This window comes from Notolepis coatsorum (genome assembly GCF_963971535.1).
Source record: "Notolepis coatsorum genome assembly, chromosome: 11".
NCBI classification, from domain to species: domain Eukaryota; kingdom Metazoa; phylum Chordata; class Actinopteri; order Aulopiformes; family Paralepididae; genus Notolepis; species Notolepis coatsorum.
The window spans coordinates 26,475,494-26,497,993 of NC_140175.1; the positions used below are offsets into that span (position 1 = coordinate 26,475,494).

The following is a 22,500-nucleotide window of genomic DNA, read 5'->3' on the forward strand; positions in this document are numbered from 1 at the left end:
GGCAGTTTTTACTTTTAGATTAAAGTAGAGTAAACTAGACTAAGTAGATAGATCAATCTCATCTTCAGCTGTAGAGCAGAGGCCAGTGAAACAAACTCAGCTCACAGCATCAGTTGAGACAAGCAGGAAGATGCTTGTGTGTAGCTACTAGCTGCTGATGATTTAGAGAAATCGATGTATTTCAATGCTAGAATCAACAATAGACTACCAGAAGAATGAATGATTATAGTCTATTATAGACCACAAGAAGGGGGGATAAACCCTATCCCCACTGGTGATAAACTGAATGACCAGAGGTAGAGACATACTCACCAATAGTCCAATGTGGCCCTTCTCTCCTTTAGGGCCCCTCTCGCCGTTCTCCCCCAGGTCCCCCCAAGGCCCCTCTCTGCCAGAGAAGCCCCGAGGTCCCACTCCACCCTGTTAACAACAGACCAGTCATTCATAACATCATGCTATTTCACGGACACCTTTATCAGAAGAGCCTTAATTAAGGTACCACGAGTGTATACATTTTTTATAGATGCAAAGCATCTCATAGCCCGCCCGGTAATGTCACTGATTCGCTAGTTCATCCAGCCACTCAGTCAGTCATGGTTAGCCACTCTGCCCCTAGTGGCGGCTCACTCGTATTGCACCAGTTCAATGCTTTACATCTATGACACTTTTGGCTAGATCCACAAAGAATGGATTGCACGGTGCTAATTGCACCCTTACTTACAATTCATTATGAATTGAAAATGGGGGACCCTGATGTAAACAAGACGAAAGTCTTTCTCTGGTCTGCATCCCCTTGTACTGTATTGTACCCATTCTGCAATCTGTTAATACAATTTTCATTCAATCAATCACAGCGCAGGTACAATACAGTACGGCTCAATACACACAATTGTTAAGGGGATGCAGACCAGAGAGAGACTTTCGGCTTGTTTACATCAGGGTCCCCCATTTTCAATTCATAATGAATTGTAAGTAAGGGTGCAATTAGCACCGTGCAATCCACCGTGCAATCCATTCTTTGTGGATCTAGCCCTTTGTGTCCTTGTATAGCATGGGTGGCACCAATGAGAATCGACCCGCTGATCCTTGTAGAGTTAGTGCCATGCTCTACCAACTGAGCTACAGGGCCACACTCATTCAACGCAATCCCTCATAGCCTGTCTGACATCCATACAAACATCCTTGTGAATGACCATACAGAGCACACAGGACATTCAATCTAGTCTTCTACCAACCAAGTACAATACGGCCACCCTATATACAATAGCAACTATGTTTACCTTGTCCCCCTTGGGTCCCGGTTCACCAGCTTCACCAGGGTTCCCGACATCACCCTGGAGAAGACAGAATACACATCTTAGTTTAGTGCCTTCCATAGTGTCAGGACAATAATTATATTATGATTTTATAGTGTTAGCCAGGGATATCATATTTGAGGGAATTGGTCTTTTCTTTCTTGCTTTGTTTGTTTAGCTGTACGACATTCTTTTGAGACTAGGTTGTTGTACTGCAGATTAGTTATTTTATTGCACTGCACTATTGTACTATTTTATTTATGCTAATCTATGTAAATTATAGCTATTTTATTGCACTACTTTAATTCTGTCTCCACTTTTTGCATTGCTCTTATTCTGTCTATTTTAGTTGCATTGCTTTTATTTAATCAGAATTATGCCAATTTCATGCTCATTGTATGCAGGTCATTTTTTCAAGTTTTCTACCAAGGTATCCTTGCTAGTGTCCTCTTTTATGCCGTGTTCTGCTGGGGGGGGGGGGGGGGGGGGCAGCATCACAGTCATCGTGATCGTATAAACAGAATTATTAAAAAGGCTGGCTCAGTGATTGGCCTTCCCCCTGATTCCTTGGAGATCACTATAGCCAAGCGAACAAGGACTAAACTGAACTCTATTCTTTCTTTTGAAGGCCATCCTCTGTATAATGTATTCGATGCTCTGCGAAGCTCGTTCAGTGATAGGTTTCTGATGCCTCGATGCTCGACTGATCGACTGAGAAGGTCCTTTGTTCCTGCTGCTGTTAAATTCTTTAACGAACACCGCTAGCTCTGTATTGTGAGGCTCTCTTCTTTTCTTTCTACTGTGTTATGTAACTTGTACTGTATGTTATTGTTTCTTATTTGTGTATTTGTACTCGCTCTGGTGGCAAACCATGTTTCCCCTCAGGGATTAAGAATAAACCATACCATACCATACTGTATGTCTATTTATACGTCTACAATACATCACTCCTGTGAAGCACTTCGTGCTGCAAGTCTTGTATGAAAGGTGCTATACAAATAAGTGTATTATTATTATTATTATTATTATTATTATTATTATTATTATTATTATTATTATTATTATTATTATTATTATTATTATTATTATTATTATTATTATTATTTTATTATTATTATGTTGGACAAACAGGGCCTGCATGGCTCCTACTGTATGTAGCAAACATCTATATTTCCAGTATAGACCGTGGGCCTGATTCTTCTGTCTGAAAATACACTCAGTCAGGAGAAAGTAGAAGTGAAAACATGAAGAATGAGTGAAACTGAAGCACACAGTCTGTAACTATAACGAGTTACTATGGACCTCTGGATAAACAGCAGATAAAGGTGCTTACATCTGTACCGACTTGTCCGGCGGGGCCCTGCAGACCTTTCAGGCCCTGGAACCCTCTTTCCCCTGGAAGCCCTGGATGTCCGAGCTTCCCACTAGGCCCCAGGTCCCCCTGTAACACATCCCGAGGGAAAAGGATGAACTGAGATGTAATCCACAATACGCGTAAACCGGTGGCAGCTTTCACAGACATGGATCTAGTCTTTAGGCCTCCACTAAACGTCCCCTTCAATCAGTGCATTTCTTCCACTGAAACAAGTGTCTGAGTATAACATGGAGCTTTACGAGTGTGTCTGCGGTCGCACACACCTGCTCTCCCTTCTGCCCAGGCAGGCCTTCCACTCCTGACGCTCCGGGGAGACCCTGGATGAGAAGATAAGGGAGGAAAAGAGAAAAGAATGAACCAGAAACCGAGCCAAAATAAGTCCTCTACCGCACACAGATAATAATAAATAAAACAGATTATTCAAAAGCATACAGTACAATACAAAAGAAACACGTCACAGATTTTAACAGTAAAATATTTGCTATCACAGTAGTCCATAGATCAATGTAAGTCCTATAGTGTAATATAAGCTACTGTATACATACACATGTGCACATTGTACACACAATACTATAACCATGCACATTAGGGGTGGGACGAAATGATTAACTCACGATACGATACTGATATTTAGCCCTCGATAGCGATAATATCACAATCATGATATCTGCGATAATTTATATATTGCAAGGATTTTCATCTACAATACAACACGATATCTGTGTAACTGAAGATAAAATACCCATAAAAAGGCAAACAGTAGGAATTATGTATTTATTCATAGAATTTACATGAAAACGTATCCGATTATTTACTGTACATCACTGGCCAGTTGTACATGAAACAATGTAAAACGAATTGCATAGTGTCTCTTTAACACACTGATCACAATTATTAATAGACATACTACATCATCATCTGTTTTATCTAATACGATATATGTTTTCAGTCTGTTCACCTCATTCCAATAATTTTTATTGCAGTAAAATTGAATATATAATGTACATATACATAAACATGATCCGTTCTCCCACTATAAACCAACCAAGATGAGACAATTTCACAATTCAAATGAACAATTTCACACGTGAATTCCTGTATGTTGTACACCGGGTACCACCTTTTACTGTGAACTGCTCTACACCCACCTGTTGTCCATCTAATCCTGGAGGGCCGTCATCACCGGGAGGACCAAGCGAACCCTGTCAGATTACCAGAACAGATTAGCCATCAGTCTATAGAATTGATATACCCTGTCAGATTACCACAACAAATCAGCAATCAAACTGTAGAATTGATACCCTGTCGCCTGTCGGATTACCAGAACAGATTAGCAGTCAGCCTGTAGAACTGAATCCTTCAGACCAAGAACCACATACAGTAAGTCCATTTTAAGTTTTCAGATCAATAATGTTTTTTGAACCTAATTATCTAAAGGTGTACGGTTGGAATGTTGTATACACTCATCATTAAAGGCAGTAGAGGTTGAGTACCTTCAGGTCATGCATCACATTCACAACATTCACCCAGTGATTCATATTGAATTTACAACTGCAGATACACAAGATGTCCACAACATCTTAAAACAGATTTATGTGGCTGTTCGTCTCAAGGGTTCAATTGGGCGTATTTCAAGTACAGCACGTCTCCCCCTGTCTTCTGTATGAGCGACACAGACTGTGACCCGACAGCAACATGCCAGATATTAGAACACAAACACCTGTATTTCAAAGATCCATGTTTGTAAACAAGTAAAGTAATAAAACATGCATCCCCTTGTGACTAACGACTAGTATGACACAGAAATGTCTGCATGTCACAATCTCAATCACATGCTTGGTATCGTTGGACTCAAAACAAGTTGCTAATTAAATTATATGTGCTTTTATCATACATGAACAATAAAGAATAAGGTTCACCCTACACACAGATATACAGTACATATATATATATACTGTAATATATGTATTTGGTGCATACAGTAGGTAAAGGAAAACCTGAAGAATGAACTGGAAATACCGGCACACAAACAGGGCGGCAAAAAGCCAAAAAGATTACTGAGATGAAAATATTAGCAATTTATCCCATGAGCATCATTGTGGAAGAAAGTGCTCCAGTCCAAAAAGGCAGATGAAAAGCAGCAGCAGCAAACGTTTCAGTCTCTCAGACATTCATCAGTACCTTGTTTTCATACGCAACCTACTGAACAATCTGAATATCATTCCAGGGTTCCCAGACAGAAATAAAAAGCTGATTGTATTTACAGTAGATTTCATTCTCGGTTCTTCATGCACGCCTGATGATACTAAATCCAAATTGAACTCTGTCATTGGAACGAGTAGATTTGGCCCGATCCATAGATCGGGCCACACCGCTATGTAAGGGATAATGTATAGCTACGAGGTCATTGTCGCAAAATAATTGACAGACACTGCGTTCTAAACGCAGTGAAGGTCAATTATTTTGCGACAATGACTGAGTATAGCTATACATTATCCCGCTTATTACATGGCTAACTTACTAACAATATACCTAATTAATTTTACACCATCGACAAGACGAGATCAAATGCAGACGCAGTTGTTCTGTGGCTCCTCTGTCATCGCCGGCAGCCGGCAGGTGTGTGGACTTGATTGCACTGATGTAGTGCAGCTGTGCATAATGGTAATGCTTAGCTTTCGTGGCTGCGATCAAAATGCTTGATTGTGATTGGTCAATAGCGCTCTGTTGCCCCTAACAGCGGTCATTATTGCACGTTGCCCATGACAGCGGTGAATTATCGAGAAATAATTGACCGCTGTCAGGGGCAACCGAGCGCTATTGACCAATCACAATCAAGCATTTTGGCGAATGTTAAAACGCCATGTAATAAAATAAGGTAATTTATAGGCCTGCTATTCTTTATTCTATAATAATATTTCAAATTGCATGAGTCCGGATGGCTGAATTCAGTACTGTATCTACAAAACCTTCTGTTTAATCATCTTCCCTTTATTCATTCCCTTAGATTTTTTGTACACATGATCTCATGTCTGGTAATTTTTAGCATGGTGTTATTCACTGTCAAAGATGCAAAGAAATATTCTCCTTTGTTTCATCACAATTTAAGCAAGCCTAGTAATAGACACACAATTTCTGACACTGGGAATACATTCCCTGAGGTCCATAGATGTCCATACCAAGAACATGCAAATGGACCTTGTAGAAGTGGAGCAATCTTCCATTTACTTAGGTATGTATTTTTAGGCGGATTTTAAGAAAATAGGGCTCAGGCTTAAGAGGTTAAGCACCTTGTTAAAGAAATTGCTGTTTTCAAGGAATTCCAGGCCTTGAAAGAATTTTTGTGAAAAAAAATCAAGCAGTTTAAGCACTTCAAGGACCTTGTGCGAACCCTGCCATTCGTTAAAAACCTCCTAGATTTTATTGTCCCAAGGTAGATACGTGTGTTGTCACCTTATTTCCACCTTCCCCCGCTGCTCCTAGCAATCCATCAGCACCGTGTGCGCCCTGTGGAATGGAACATGGAACCCCCTTTAAAGCAGAATCAGCAGAATCACTCTGAAGAACATTACACCACACATTTTATCATGTCTACCAATGTATCCACCAGGCTGGCTTCTGTATATGCTTAACTTGAGGCCGCACAACACGTTGACATGACATCCATGTTAAATGGGCGCCAGTGTCACCATCTATCATCACACAGTTTGTACACATTCTCCAAGGCAGTAATTCTGTCATATTACCAGTGATACCATGTATCACAATGTATGTATACAATCAAGGTGTGCAAGGACTTTATTTACCAATCACAAATGGCCATCAAAAGGTCTCATACGGCAAGATGGTAATTCTGTCATATATCCAGCATAATATGACAGCATCACAAGCCTATTGCTGTCATATTTACAGCGTCACAATATATCAAACTGAATATGTAAAGTCTGCACGGCCCTATTGCTGTCAAATTATGAGCATCACAATGTATCTCACTATGTTCAAAGTCTACAAGACCCCATTGTCATATTATGAGCAACACAACTATATCTCACTATATTCAAAGTCTACATAACCTTATTTCTGGCATATTGTGAGCATCACAACGTATCGCATGTTCAACTAAGTCTGCAAGGCCTTCAGTCGTCATATAATAATGTATATCATAGCACAGTGTGTATATAGAGAGGCTACTACAGGTTCTATACAACCGGTAACATTACGACTATAGTAGGTAGAGCAGCAGCTGAGTACCCACTCACTGGGATGCCGGCTGGTCCGTCTGGCCCCTGCGGCCCCAGGGGCCCTTTGCTTCCTCTGGGTCCAGGCTTCCCTGCCACCCCATCAGGGCCTGGGAGACCTGGGGGGCCCTGGAACGAACACACACGCAAACACACACGCAAATACACACGCACACACACACACAACACACACACACACACACGCACACGCACACGCACACGCACGCACACACACGCACACGCACGCACACACACACACAGTAATTCACAAGTTTAAGCTTCCATTTATCAACTAACCGCGGGATGAGAGGATGGTGATGATAGGGTGTTTATTAGGATTAAGGGAAGGCTGCTTTGGCTTGTTGTGTGCAGCAGGGTGGAGATAGGGTGTACAGTACATTAGGATTAAGTGGAGGTTGGTTTGGCAGCAGGATGTCAGCCTAAGGCAGTTGATGCCAAGGTCAGGCCAAGGTCGTAGAGACCACAGTTTGTCTTTAATTATTGATGAAACAGGGTATCTGCAGGTTTCAACAAGTTACATTTAAGACTTCTTATTAAGACCTTCAAATTTCACAACCATACGAGCCAAAAGAAAACACATAGGTGGCTGCACCCGCGCGCCAATTTAAAGTCTTGCACGTTCCATACAAGCTCTCGCCAGATGCAACAAGCTCCCAGTAGCTCTGCAATAAACAACGACTTGAATACAAAAACATTTCATATATTTAATATTATTTCATCTCCCGACAGCTGGACTTTTTAATACCCTGCAGATACCCTGTAAAAGTATCCAAACAAATAAAAAAAATGTAAGGAAGAGAACAGAATGGTGGTGGAATGCGAGGTGACGGCTGAGACACAGACTGGCACTGTTTAAGTGTGGCAGGTGGAAAATTATTGGATGGTTAGAGATATAGGTAGGACATGGTGATTGATTGGTAATTTTAATACTTTCCCTCCGAAATGATATCATGAACTCGACTTGTGTGTGCAATGTGCAGCGCATCATCAGGTCACTACAGGTCCATTTTAACCAGACACACACACGCTTCACAAACAGTTTTTTCCCCACAGCAGTCCGAACACTAAACACCCTGGCCCGCCTCCCCTTGCACTGACTGACACTGTTACATGTGACTGTCCTGTATGTATTTAGGTATATACAGTATGTATTGTGGCAGATATCACCCCCCGTCTCATGGATATGTGAAGGACGGGAGGTACTACTGCCACGGGAGGAGTAGAAGTAATTAAATTAGGTAGCTGATTAGTACTGATAGAACACACCTGTGCATCATTAAATCAATCACCCACATCCCACACGCACACACCCCAGACACACACACTACAAATATACTAGGACAGAGAGAGTTGAGTTGAGTTGAGTGGAGGTGAGGTAGGAGTTGTTGTATTGAGAGAGAGATTGTTGTGTACAGAGTTTTGCGAGGTGAGACGTAGTGAGAGGAGAGGTGAGGGCGAGAAGGTGTTCATTGTGTACTGGACCCTAGACTGGCTGAGAAACCCCCTTGTGTACTGACCCTGGAACGGACTACTACTCTGACTATTGAACAATCCTTTTTTCTGTACGAGAGCCTGTTTTGTGTTTTGCACATCGGACTGTATTACGACCATTCTATTTGCCCATCGAACCATATTCTGCCTGTAGTCAATACATATTCGTATTGATTGATATTGCACTTGTGTGGACATTTTAATTTGTTTGTTTTTTAACCGTGACGAGTCTGAACACCACCAGGCTCATCACAGCATTTATTGATTGGGAGATGGGAGGGGGGCGTTTGATGTCTGATGTTTCATGTTGATGTCCCAGTGCTTTTAACAAACTGTACCGCAAACAATTACCACCAACCATCGTTGTGTGACATTAAAGTATCTTGTATCTTGTATCTTGTATCAACTGGGTAATTTCGGTAGAGTTCTTTCTCAGCGCAGTTCATACTGTTCTTCATACTGGATAAGTGCAGCTCCAGCTAGCCACACAACTGATTCAAAGTCAATGGGACCACGCTCCAGTCTGTACAAGCCCTGAATAAACACTGCAACCTACTCTGCACAGTGCACCCACAGTAGGTTTCAGTATTTATTTCAGGGCTTATACACATTGGAGCTTGGCCCCATTGACTTAATTTGCATTTGTTTTGTGACTAACTAGGTGAAGCTGCGATCCAGTGAAAACGACAGTATGGACTGTGCTGAGAAAGAACTCATTGGTAAAAAAAATATATATATATATAAAATAAAATAAATACGACATAGACTCATATTGCTGTAGTTAAGATGTATGCTATTTAGGAGCGGCTGGGTAGCGCAGTGGACTAAGCACTTGCCTACTACCGCAAAGACTCGAATCCAGCTGTCAGCGGTACCTCCGGCTTGGTCAGTCGTCCTAACATTGGACCTGTCTCAAAACCCTGCCCTCTTTTCTTGATCCTCCAATCACAGAACTTTGTTTGTACGAGGAAGTCCGAGGTAAGCGACAGCTGTGATTGGAGGATCAAGAAAAGGGGCAGGGTTTGAGATAGGTCGGGTGGGAAGCCGGTGGGGTATGTATCCTGGTCGTTGTAAACTGCGACTCCTACTGGTCGGCCGGGGCGCCTGTTCAGCAGGGAGGGGATCTGGGGGAGATAACGTGAACCTCTGCACGCGTTACGTTCCCCCAGTGAAACTCCTCGCTGTCAAGTGAAAAGAAGCGACTGGCGACTCCACATGTATCGGAGGAGGCATGTGGTAGTTCTACACCCTCCCCAGGCCGACAGTGGGGTAATGCGTGCAACGACCAGGAAGGGAATTGGCATAACGACAAAATTTGGGATGGGTGAAAAATACAGAAAAGCCTAGACAAAGTTTAAAAAAATATGTATGCTATTTAGACTATGTCCTCAAAATGAAAGTGAATGAGGAGCCTGACACCTGGGAGGAATGGTGGTGTCGACAGCGGACGACAGGGACAGCAGTGGTTGCTCGCTTACTTGCTAGCTTAGAGTAGATAGAGGATAGAAGACTGCTGATTCTATATTCTACTAAAGTGAAAACATCCCATAACTACTCAAGGAAACCATAAAAGAAGGAAGGGTGATCGCGTCACTATGTAGCATGCAAACGCACATTGGTAGCAAGTGTGGAGACTTTCAGTTTGGCCGACATTGAGTTGAATGGGATCAGCCGCCATTTAAAGAGGCTATTACCTCGGATGTCAGAATCATTGGCAATGTGTTGCATTGTTAACTAGCTAATGTTTGATTTCCTCAGATAGCTGGTATATTTAGAATTTGAATACAAGCTTCAATAGAACTGGCACCAAGCAGAGCATAGAACGCTGGTATTCTGATGTGATGACTCTTTCCTCTTTTATAGTTTCCTTGTTATTGAATGCTGGTATTCTGACAGGATGACCCTTCCTTCTTTTATACTGTAGTTTCCTTGTAATTACTGTAACTTACCAGTGAGCCCTCTATCCCTTTAGGTCCCAAGGCTCCAAGTCGTCCCTGGGGGATAAATCATAATTTATAATATTAATATAATATAATATGAATAATAAAATAATACATGATGTACTGTATGAATATCAGTGAATGAAATAGACTCCACCACAAGTGGACCACAAACCATTGACAGTAATGGTCTATGTCCGTTCACTGACTCACAAGAAAAGTGTGGGAAACGTAGTTGTAAGATTTAACAAGTTACCATGTTGCTAGGTTACCACAGTAGAGGTTACTCTCACCTGAGGTCCTGGGGGTCCTTTCTCTCCCAGAGGGCCTGGAAGACCCTGGCAAACACAGACATGTCAGAACCTGCTCATAACCACTAATCACATCAATGCAAATATTATAATCCCTGTAAACCAGGGATGGGTTTAGGCTGACAACGTTATACACAAGCTTATATAATGGTAGGTCTTTCCTTCTGTCTGAAAGTGGCACACTGAGACATAAACAATTGGCCTCCCGGCATAAATAGTCATCAATAAAGGTGTGTTGGGGTCTCTAATCCCACATCTTGGACAATTAATTTTGTTTGCAGATGATTTAGTTGGAAGACAATTGAACACTGTGTTTGAAAAATGGTGGTTTATTGCAATAAGGGGTAGGACCTGATAAGCTAATTGCTTCTCCCTATTTATTTTCTATTTGTTTTTGTTTATTATTTGATCTTACTTTTAAATCGAAGTATTGTAAATTAGATTAAGTGTCTTCTACTTGTGTCATTGGCAGTATTTTTTTGGGAAAGTGCTGATATATTAATTGTGCAACAAAGGGAGCTATTTCTGAAGGAAAAAATGCTTTCGCTTCCTACTTTCACCTTTCACTCTCTTCCATCCCTGGTGTGACAGGGTAAATTACTTGAGCCAGGCTGGGAGTATAAAAGCTTATGAGGCATATCACATTGTAATGCATTGTACAAACAACCCTGCCTGTTCTATGATTCATTAGCAAGCTTTAGTTGGGTGTGATGATCACGGAACAAAGGTTATTATAATGAAGACAGCGGGTGGACATATTGATTTCTTAATTAACAATGGAATACTGGACAAAAATATGCAGTGCAACCAGATAATAGGCTCCTGAAAATGCCTGACATTCTTTATTTTTAATAAGGTGATATAATAGGTTAAAGCCTCTATTAGCATTTAGCTTACTAGCTAGCCATATCACTGCTAGGCCAGGCTACGTGATTATAGCTACATATACCTGATATTGTCAGTCCTGGCTGATACTTGAAGATACTTGAAAAACCTGTAATTGAAGAGTTTTTAAGTACAAATGCCATTTTATCAAACAATCAGTCTGGGTTTAGAAAGCAACATCGCACTTCTGTCATAAATTATTCCTTAGATGCTCTAAACAAGAGGCAATGTTGTGTTGCTTTATTCATTGATCTATCTTAATTAAGAATTCAATACTATTAAGTTATTAACCATGTTATGTTAAAACAGAGGTTGACTAGCATCGGGATATCTGACCAGGCAGGCTGGTTTGTGAATAATTGTTCAGGAAGGTCTCAATGTATAGAATTTGACGGACTCACCTCAAGCTGGCTTAGTGTACTTGATGGTGTGCCCCAGGGTTCTGCGCTAGGTCCACTTTTATTTTCTATCTATATAAATAGTCTAGTTGGATGGATCTAACCTCCATTGTTATGCAGATTACATGGTTATGTTGTGGATCCTCCCCCAAGGAGGTGCTTGTCAAATTGCAGTCTGCTTTTAATATTGCTCAATCTCAGCTTTCTCAACTTAAACCACAGATTTTTAACTATGAAATATGTATTTTAGTTTCCTTCTTGAAGTACTATGATGATAAGCACAAAGTTCAGACTCAGTTACAGAGCTGAGATCTGCAGGCCTGCTGGGTCATGTCACTGCAAAGGCAAATCCCTTGGTTATACTTTAATGAAATTGCCAGGAATTCAAGACAAGACCCCAATACACCACCATGGTATTTAATAAGTGGCATTACTATCGACAATTTTTGCAACATAATTGAGGCCGTTTATTTTTCAATCTGCCACTTTCAGACCTAAGGGCAGGGCTAGTTTGCGTAGTCTAAAGTAGGGCTGTCAATATGAATGCGTTTATTTCTTCAATTAATTTGAAAACCTTAACAATTATTTGTTTGTTATGACTGAGGAGCCACACAGCACTCCTATCTAATCATTTTGATTGCATACGGATGTCATAGTCTAAAGTAAACCCTATAACTTAACAAATAATTGAGAACGAATGCTCCATTGTTAGCGAATAGAGTGCTATACCCATTTACATTTTGAATGGATTGCAAGTACGTTTAAAATAAATTACCTCCAACCCTACTGTGAGCTTATCCTTTCCCCTTCTCCCTGAACAAATTGGGAATAGTCGTGGACGGATTTCTTAATTCAGGAACTGTCTCCAAAGGGGACCTCTTGTCACTTTAATATAGGCTTATATTTCTTCATTCAAACTTTGGTGGACACTTAATATCACGTGTTGGATATCATACATATATTATATTCTAACCATTTGAAGCTTTGTTTCCAGGGGCTTTAAGTATATAAGTTTGAATCTGATCCAAATCTTATCCTTATCATTATCCTAGTGATTATTCCGTGGATAAACCTCAGATTTAGATTTAAGACGAACCAAGTAACCCGGCCCCCTAAAATAAAGAATGATGAGCCAAAAGATCTGGCTCCCTTCAAAGAGCCGTAATTCCCGTCACTAATATATGGATACTTACTGGAGGTCCAGGCTTCCCGGCGTGCCCAGGCTGACCTCTTAATCCAGCCTCACCCTGATGTAGAGAAGAACACACAAGAACATGCATCATAGAGAGTACTGCTATTTCTAGGCACTGCTATATTTATGAGAAGATGTTAAGACATTGGCACCAGCTGTCATCATTCAGTTCCCTTCCCCGATTCAAATTAAATCCTCCCATTTTGTTTTTTAACCGGTTCACTACCACGGTTAACCCTTTCACTACCACACTACAGAAGGTTAACCCTTTCACTACCACGCTACAGAAGGTTAACCCTTTCACTACCACACTACAGAAGGTTAACACTTTCACTACCATACTACAGAAGGTTAACCCTTTCACTACCACACTACAGGCGGTTAACATGTCACTACCACACTACATAAGGTTAACCCTTTCACTACCACACTACAGGCGGTTAACCTTTCACTACCACACTACAAATGGTTAACCCTTTCACTACCACACTACAGAAGGTTAACCCTGTCACTACCACACTACAGAAGGTTAACCATTTCACTACCACACTACAGGCGGTTAACCTTTTCACTACCACACTGCAGGCGGTTAACTTTTTCACTACCACACTACAGGCGGTTAACATTTCACTACCACACTACATAAGGTTAACCCTTTCACTACCACACTACATGCGGTTAACCCTTTCACTACCGCACTACATAATGTTAACCTTTCACTACCACACTACAGAAGGTTAACCTTTCACTACCACACTACAGAAGGTTAACCTTTCACTACCACACAAGAAATGGTTAACCCTTTCACTACCAGACTACAAAGGGTTAACCCTTTCACTACCGCACTACATGTTAACCTTTCACTACCACACTACATAATGTTAACCTTTCACTACCACACTACAGGTTAACCTTTCACTACCACACTACAGAAGGTTAACCTTTCACTACCACACTACAGAAGGTTAACCTTTCACTACCACACTACAGAAGGTGAACACTTTCACTACCACACTACAGAAGGTTAACCTTTCACTACCACACTACAGAAGGTTAACCTTTCACTACCACACTACAGAAGGTGAACACTTTCACTACCACACTACAGAAGGTTAACCTTTCACTACCACACTACAGAAGGTTAACCTTTCACTACCACACTACAGAAGGTTAACCTTTCACTACCACACTACAGAAGGTTAACCTTTCACTACCACACTACAGAAGGTTAACCTTTCACTACCACACTACAGAAGGTTAATAGGCGAATCACTCTATCTAGGGATAACTGTGAACAAAACTGTGAATAACCCCCCGTCTCCCCTTCACAACGTGAGTTCCCACTCCTAGACATTTGAATATAGAGCATCTCACTCGACGTCAGTACGGAACCCTGTGTCTCTCTTACCCTCTCTCCCATGTGGCCTATCGTCCCACGCATGCCCAGGGTCCCAGGGAAGCCCTGAGGGTAGAAGACACACTGTTATGGACCACAAGACACCGGCGCAACTGGTGCACATACTGCAATTGCTGGCAGATGATTATGCAAAATTAAGCAACACTGCTGTATTTCAGGCACATTATGGAATATGGGGGATAGGTGCATAGAACCCCCTCTGCCCTGTATGTCCGATCTTTGCATCACTTACATACATGCCTACTGGGCCCTGGGGTCCCTCACTGCCTAGTTTCCCTGTGAAGCCCTGGAAGATAGACACAGAGAACATACACTCAGACATAGTGAACTGGAGGATAGACACAGAGAACATACACTCAGACATAGTGAAGCCCTGGAGGATAGACACAGAGAACACATACACATACTCAGACATAGTGTGAAAGTCAGGGGTGTAAAAAGTACCCAGAAATTATACTTAAGTGAAAGTATGGGTACCGTCTCAAAATCGTACTCAAGTAAAAGTCAGAGTATGTGGCTAAAAACCCACTTGAGTAAAAGTTAAAAAGTTAAAAGTACTTAAAGGGGAACTCCAACATTTTGGGAAATTAGCTTATTTAACATCTTCCCTGGAGTTAGACAAGAAGATACATACCTTTTTTGTCTCTGTGCGTGCATTTTAGCTTTGGGAATAGACGCTCCGTTAGCATAGCTTAGCTTCATCACTGGAAGTGAGGCAGGACAGTAGCCTTACAGTGCCTTACAGTGTATTGCAAGGTCTGACATTGACCAAACTTGATATGCATGACCTTGGTGGGCTCTAGGTCAACTCCTGAAAAGGGGGTCAATGTCAGACTTTGCAATCAAAAGTTAGGGGGCTAATAACCCTTGCCATAATTTCAGTGCGCCCCCTAACTTTTGATTGCAAGGTCTGACATTGACCCCCTTTTCAGGAGTTGACCTAGAGCCCACCAAGGTCATGCATATCAAATTTGGTCAATGTCAGACCTTGCAATACCCTCTAAGGCACTGTAAGGCTACTGTCCTGCCTCACTTCCAGTGATGAAGCTAAGCTATGCTAACGGAGCGTCTATTCCCAAAGCTAAAATGCACGCACAGAGACAAAAAAGGTATGTATCTTCTTGTCTAACTCCAGGGAAGATGTTAAATAAGCTAATTTCCCAAAATGTTGGAGTTCCCCTTTAAGTACTAAACAGTAAAAGTAAAAACAGTTTTATTCCGGGGGGCAATGACATGTTCCATTTCGTCCTCTTCATCACTCGTACTATCATTTGTGGCCATCTTCTGTAGCTTGTCACTCTGACTGTCTATTCTTCTGATAGCAGGTGTTTAATCAAAGATCCCCGCTTTTTAGTCTTGCACAAGGACCAATCAGCATGGGTATGGGCGGGTTCATTTTCCATTGATTTGATTTGGGATTTGGGATTTGATTGGCTGTTTATTAATTAATTAGGATTAATAACGTTAACGTTAGTTTGGCCAGAGAAACAAATATACTAATTAAAATGGTTGGACCTGCGAGATTTGTACTTTGTACTTTGTAGGTCTGCATTTTAAATGTAAGGAGTAAAAGGTGCGTTTTTTTCCACTCTGAAATGTAATTGAGTAAAAGTACAAGTATACAAACCTAATAATACTAGAGTAAAGTACAAAACCCCAAAAACAGTACTTAAGTATTGTAACAAAGTACAATTACTCAAGTACTCATAGTATGCAACGTATTCACACACCGCACAAATTGACCTTGATCTCAAACCCTCTTTTCTTGATCCTCAAATCGCAACTGTTGCTTCCCGAATAGATAGGTCAATTCAATGTTGAAAGCTTTGCCTTGAACTTAAGGGGGAACTACTGGCAATGTTTTGAATTCATACAGTACATGTTATTCCTGTACTAAGACAGTCCAAAGATGTCAGTGTGTCATTAGCTATAAAGTCTGGAGCTGCTCCATAGACAATGCATTGAGAAATATGGTACAGATGACACAGAGAGCACCCAGGGGAATGATTTGTGTACAGTATATGGTTATGAATCTCCCATTCATTGTCTATGGAGCAGCTCCAGACATTATACCTGATGACAACACACATTCTGGTTTCTGGCTTTGGGAGACAGTAGCTCATGTTCACAAATATTGGACCTGATGACCGAACAGACTTATGAGAACATTACGTAAGTCCACTTACCAACTTCTCGGGACGATGTTGGTGTGATCGAACGGTTTCTTTTCAGAGATTCATTCGTAGCTAAGAACATGATTTACATTTATAGTAACCAGGACCATGCGGACCTATTCGCAGAGAGCGATGAGTAGACCTGTGCAACACCCTGGAGCCATCACAGAGGAGCCGGACCAGACGCTCAAACCCTTACGAGGAAATTACATAAGTCCACTTACCAACTTCTCGGGACGATTTTGGCGTGATCGAACGGTTTCTTTTCAGAGATTCATTCGTAGCTAAGAACATGATTTACGAACGCGGAAAGGCAGTCGTACAGCAGATAGGACACACAGGTGTGCACCCGTGTTCTTAAGGGCTTCATCACGCTCAAACCCTGTGCCACCACACGTCCAGGTACTGTCCACCTTGGGCACAGTCCACCCAGATGTGTTTCCATATCTCAACAGAAAGCAATACCACTCCATCAAATCTACATGGTCTCCCGCTTCCCAGGAGGTGTACATGACTCCTACATCTTACAGAAGAGATCTGTGGGTGTGCACCTCGAGCAAGGAGACGCTGGAGACACATGAGTAATTGGTACGTACTGTCTATGTGCGTAATGAATCGTTCTATTCTAATCGTTCTGAGTCCTTCTATTATTCGAATGGCTTGTTTTATTAGGTGATCGCAGATATGCGCTGGCCCCCTGGTTGATGACCCTGGTAAACCCAGTAGGAGTGTGAGTGTGTGTGTGTGTGTGTGTGTGTGTGTGTGTGTGTGTGTGTGTGTGTGTGTGTGTTGTGTGTAATGACTCACCCTCTCTATGACCCTGGTAATCTTGGCAGTGTGTGTGTGTGTGTGCGTGCGTGCGTGCGTGCGTGCGTGTGTGTGTGTGTGTGTGTGTGTGTGTGTGTGTGTGTGTGTGTGTGTGTGTGTGTGTGTGTGTGTGTGTGTGTGTGCGTGTGCGTGTGCATGTGCATGTGCATGTGTGTGTGCGTGTGTAATGACTCACCCTCTCTCCTGATGACCCTGGTACACCCGGTGCTCCCATCATCCCAGTAAGGCCCTGTCAAAAAGACAGCAGTCTCTCTCACTTTATGACGATGGCCTGACGATGAACTAATAACACTATATTAGAGCTCATCTGTTCAGCCACTCATTGCAGCAGACTGCACGTGAGGAATAACAGATGCTGCCAAACCATTGATTACCATATCTCTCACAATGATAAGCATCAAGCATGCCATCCACTTGGGTGATCCATCTGCTTGCTGGATAGACAAGGTGCTCTCTAAAGTCCTCCTACTCGTGACACAGTATCCAGAAAGGGATATAGGCCTTCGAGGTCTGTAAAGATATTAGCCTTCGAGGTCTGCAAAGATATTAGCCTTCGAGGTCTGTAAAGATATTAGCCTTCAAGGTCTGTAAAGATATTAGCCTTCGAGGTCTGCAAAGATATTAGCCTTCAAGGTCTGTAAAGATATTAGCCTTCGAGGTCTGCAAAGATATTAGCCTTCAAGGTCTGTAAAGATATTAGCCTTCGAGGTCTGTAAAGATATTAGCCTTCGAGGTCTGTAAAGATATTAGCCTTCGAGGTCTGTAAAGATATTAGCCTTCGAGGTCTGTAAAGATATTAGCCTTCGAGGTCTGTAAAGATATTAGCCTTCGAGGTCTGCAAAGATATTAGCCTTCGAGGTCTGTAAAGATATTGGCCTTCGAGGTCTGCAAAGATATTAGCCTTCGAGGTCTGTAAAGATATTGGCCTTCGAGGTCTGTAAAGATATTGGCCTTCGAGGTCTGTAAAGATATTGGCCTTCGAGGTCTGTAAAGATACTGGCCTTCGAGGTCTGTAAAGATACTGGCCTTCGAGGTCTGTAAAGATACTGGCCTTCGAGGTCTGTAAAGATATTGGCCTTCGAGGTCTGTAAAGATACTGGCCTTCGAGGTCTGTAAAGATATTGGCCTTCGAGGTCTGCAAATATATTAGCCTTCGAGGTCTGTAAAGATATTAGCTAGATAGTATTAGATATGAGTCACTTTTGAGTTAAAAATGGCACTTGTTCCTTATCTGCACAGTTATCTTTGCTACAAGGAGAATGACACAGACATCCTTGTTTCAAAACTGAATATTAACCATCTAGAATGAATATAGATTATATATGTTATTATTATTATGTTATTGCTATGATATAGGTACAGGAACCATCGCATTGCATTTACAGTACATTACTTTGAGAGTTTAGAACTACAAACTCAACCAAGAAATGACTTAGGGCAAATTCTCTGGGACAAATTGAAGTCAATATTGGTGGATTCTCTCTTTCTCCCCTTTCAGGTTTACTCGATTTGTTATCCTCCAAGCAATACAGCCATTCAATCACAGTGGAACTCACCGGAGGCCCCGGTGGCCCGTCTGGACCTCTGTCTCCAGCAGAGCCCGGGAAGCCCTGTGGGAACCGGCAGTAGACATTCAATAGAGAGAAGTACAAGTGAGAAATGAGCACAGACGTGAAGTACTGTACAAGTGAGAGATTAGCACAGACACTTGAGATACGGAGGTCTTAAGCACAGAGAGAGAGAGAGAGAGAGAGAGAGAGAGAGGATGGTTGCTATACGTGAGGAGAAAGAGCTTGTTATTCCCAATGCACCAAGTGAATACAATTACCAATTAAAATGCAAATGCGAAGCAAACTGGAATGTATTCATTTCAATTAACAACAGAAATATGCACACAGTGCTGTGCTGTAAATGAGCGAATGTTTAAATGTGTGCATTCCATTTCTTTTTTTATAACAGTTGTTTAATCTACCATCTAATTGGGTTCTCATTATGCTGTAAACGGACCACGTGGCTTTTTATTGTGAGACTACTCTGTGAATGCAATTGTGGATGATGTCTATGGGATCTGACTACTACAGCCTCTAGTCTCTGTTAACTTTACCACTTGATGGGGTAGTAACTCAATGATAACTTCCCTCTGTGTTGTCAACACACAGCCACAGAACCAGATCTATAGCTTAGGAAAACCTGCATCCTCCAAGGTGGAGAACAACGATATGGGACAATGCATTCGCTCACACAGGAGTGGAATGAGTTGCCTTTGACAGTTTCAAGGTGAACGTTAGGCAATGACTCCTAGAAAATGTCCCAGAGTAACTCAGGGGACTGACAGTGAAGGGAGGCTTCCTGCTTTAGTGGATGAGATCTGTACATTTTGTACAATGTTTCATTAACAATTGTTGTAAATACTATGTGCTGCTGAGACCAAGGACCACCGTGTAAATAAGTCAGACTTTATGTGCCATCCTTGGTCAATTTAGGATGCATGACTCGTTGTAACATATATTTGAATAGTAGACAAATAAACAAAACAAAACAAAAAAAATCACTGCCAAGTTTCATTCTGTTAACACATTCGGGGCCAACCACGTATATACGTGTTTCGGATCCAACGCTTGGCGGCCAACCACGTATATATACGTGGTAAGGTTGTTTTGGCTTTTATTCCATTGTAATATCCTACTCAATGTCACCGAGCGGCACTGCAGATTTACACTACTCTTGGAATTCGGAAAAGTGCATTACCGGCCAGATCCTCGTAGGGGCGCTGTCTCGATAATGCAGTGTTCCCTGTTACAGACAATTTTTTTTCTTTTCTAGTATGAATGAACTTTTCTGTTAGCCTAAAACTATGCGTGTAGCCGATGGCCTGGAATAGTTTTTGGGACGCTGAATTCAGTATGCAGTAAAGGAATATATCATCAGCCAATGGACATAATTCATTCATTCAACTAAAAAAGGAACTGTAAGAAACGGCTCTGATTGAAAGCCCTGAAGGTCACCACTCCTCATACTGTAACACACAGATTCAATATGTAAACCAAACACGTTCTGCCAACAGGTGTCAGTACATGTATGCATCCGGCATGTAGAAGATGGGACTCACTTAGAAAACTCTGTATCTCACGTACGGCGTCACGCAACTGCATCCAATGGGGTGGGCTTATACATGAGATACCAAGTTTTTATAGGGAGTCTCGTGGAAAATAGCAGAACTGTCAAACCCCACACACTATTCCGCACACCTGATTAACTGGCTGCTAGCAGGTCCCTGTTCTGTCCTGTTCAATTCAGCTGGGATAGGATTTGTTGCCATTGCCTGGTCATGAATCCATAAAGCCATCACATAATCTGCTTTTTATTTGCTTGGGTTCAGCAGTTTGCCATGACGAATAGCTGAATACAAGGCTGGACATCACGCTGAGGTCAGTGTCTGAGCCTCTATAAGCCTCTACATCTCACAGCGTGGCGCGTGAATGTTCAACATCCAGATATCGATGCCCGTCATCTTACCGTGGCGCCGTGATGGCCGGCAATGCCAACTGCACCGGCAGGCCCCTATAGGACAGAAGAAACACGGTGAGCCTAATACATTCAAACAGCGGTGAAGATACAGAGAATACGACTTCATTCAGAGGAGATAACGTGTCACCTTATCTTGATACTCATCAAACTTTACTTTGCAGTAATTCTCTGACAGATGCATGTGACACGGAAAGGTACAGAATGCATGGAAAGGTAATGCAGCTGCAGCACAACTACAGTCTACTGCCATCTGCTGTCTGAACCAGGAATAACACCTCAGCGCTCTACACAGCTGTAAAACGTTCACATTCAGTTTAGACATTTCCCCAGACATGTAATCAGAAAAGAGGGAATTGTATTGCTCATGTGGAAGGTAGGCTCGACCATGTACACTTCTGTTGAATGAGCACAGTATTTGGTGGTTTATATTTGTTTGTGTGTGGTTTAATCTACTCCGTCTTCAAATTAAGGATGCATCTACAGTATATGAAATGTTATCTATATTCTGTTATGCCCAATAAACGATATTTACCAATGTCGATATGATGTGGTCTGTATATAAAAAAAACTCGTACTAGTTACTGTACGCTGCTGGCCAGTATGACTACTACAACAATTAATACTACAACTCTGTACATACATCTATAGTTAGCACTATACTCTACTAATTGATATATATATATTATACCAGTTTGATCACATGTACATTGAATATTAATATTGCACTTTACTGTTTATTTGTACTCTGGTTAGATGCCAAACTTACTTTTTACTGTACTTGCTGTATAATAATTTGAATCTAATCTAATCTACATAGTGAAAGCGATAAGACTACAGTCTATTTCAATGCTGTTGTGCTACATGTACTCAAACAAAACCCAAGTGGCAAAAAGAAAACACAAACACCTGTGCAGATAGACAAATAAATAATCATTGGTTATTCACATCTTCCCTCAATGGACCAGATATATATATATATATGTTTGCTGATATCTGCCCAGTTTTGCTAATTGGACCGATGCTGAATACATTTTTTTGTATGCATATTCTCTGTAACGTCACCCTACTCACTGCAATACAGATATGTCTCAAGAGAGAGAGAGCGAGGGCGGCTACGTGGTGCAGTGGGCAAGGCGCTCACCACGAATACTGGAGACGCTGGGTTCGCCTGTTCGAGCCCAGCGCTCCACATTGCTTTCAGTTTAGCTGGTCGTCCGTACTAATACACATTGGCAGTATTAGGGGGAGGGAAACTGATGGGTGGGGATCGGGCGTTGTGGACAGCGACTCCTACAGGTCGGTTGGTGCGCCTGCGCAGTAGAATCAGGAAGCGATGGGGGCGGCGCCCCTCAAAAGCGCAGACCCCTGACGCTGAAAGATCGCGCCGCGCAGGTGATAAGATGCAAC

The 22,500-nt window shown here is 41.9% G+C and overlaps 1 protein-coding gene across 1 annotated transcript in view; it reads right to left on the reverse strand.

Moving 5' to 3' along the window:
* Positions 1-22,500, reverse strand: part of LOC311237061 (uncharacterized protein) — a gene marked incomplete at both ends in the record, with an annotated part of 158,240 nt that overhangs the window by 3,427 nt on the left and 132,313 nt on the right. Inside the window, 14 exons of the mRNA XM_084324869.1 lie at positions 313-420; positions 1,281-1,334; positions 2,629-2,736; positions 2,934-2,987; positions 3,819-3,872; positions 6,124-6,177; positions 6,930-7,037; positions 10,370-10,414; positions 10,654-10,698; positions 13,148-13,201; positions 14,555-14,608; positions 14,796-14,936; positions 19,122-19,175; positions 21,082-21,126. Of these exons, the coding sequence (XP_084180995.1) occupies positions 313-420; positions 1,281-1,334; positions 2,629-2,736; positions 2,934-2,987; positions 3,819-3,872; positions 6,124-6,177; positions 6,930-7,037; positions 10,370-10,414; positions 10,654-10,698; positions 13,148-13,201; positions 14,555-14,608; positions 14,796-14,936; positions 19,122-19,175; positions 21,082-21,126 (978 nt within the window). The remainder of the gene's footprint in view (positions 1-312; positions 421-1,280; positions 1,335-2,628; positions 2,737-2,933; positions 2,988-3,818; positions 3,873-6,123; positions 6,178-6,929; positions 7,038-10,369; positions 10,415-10,653; positions 10,699-13,147; positions 13,202-14,554; positions 14,609-14,795; positions 14,937-19,121; positions 19,176-21,081; positions 21,127-22,500) is intronic.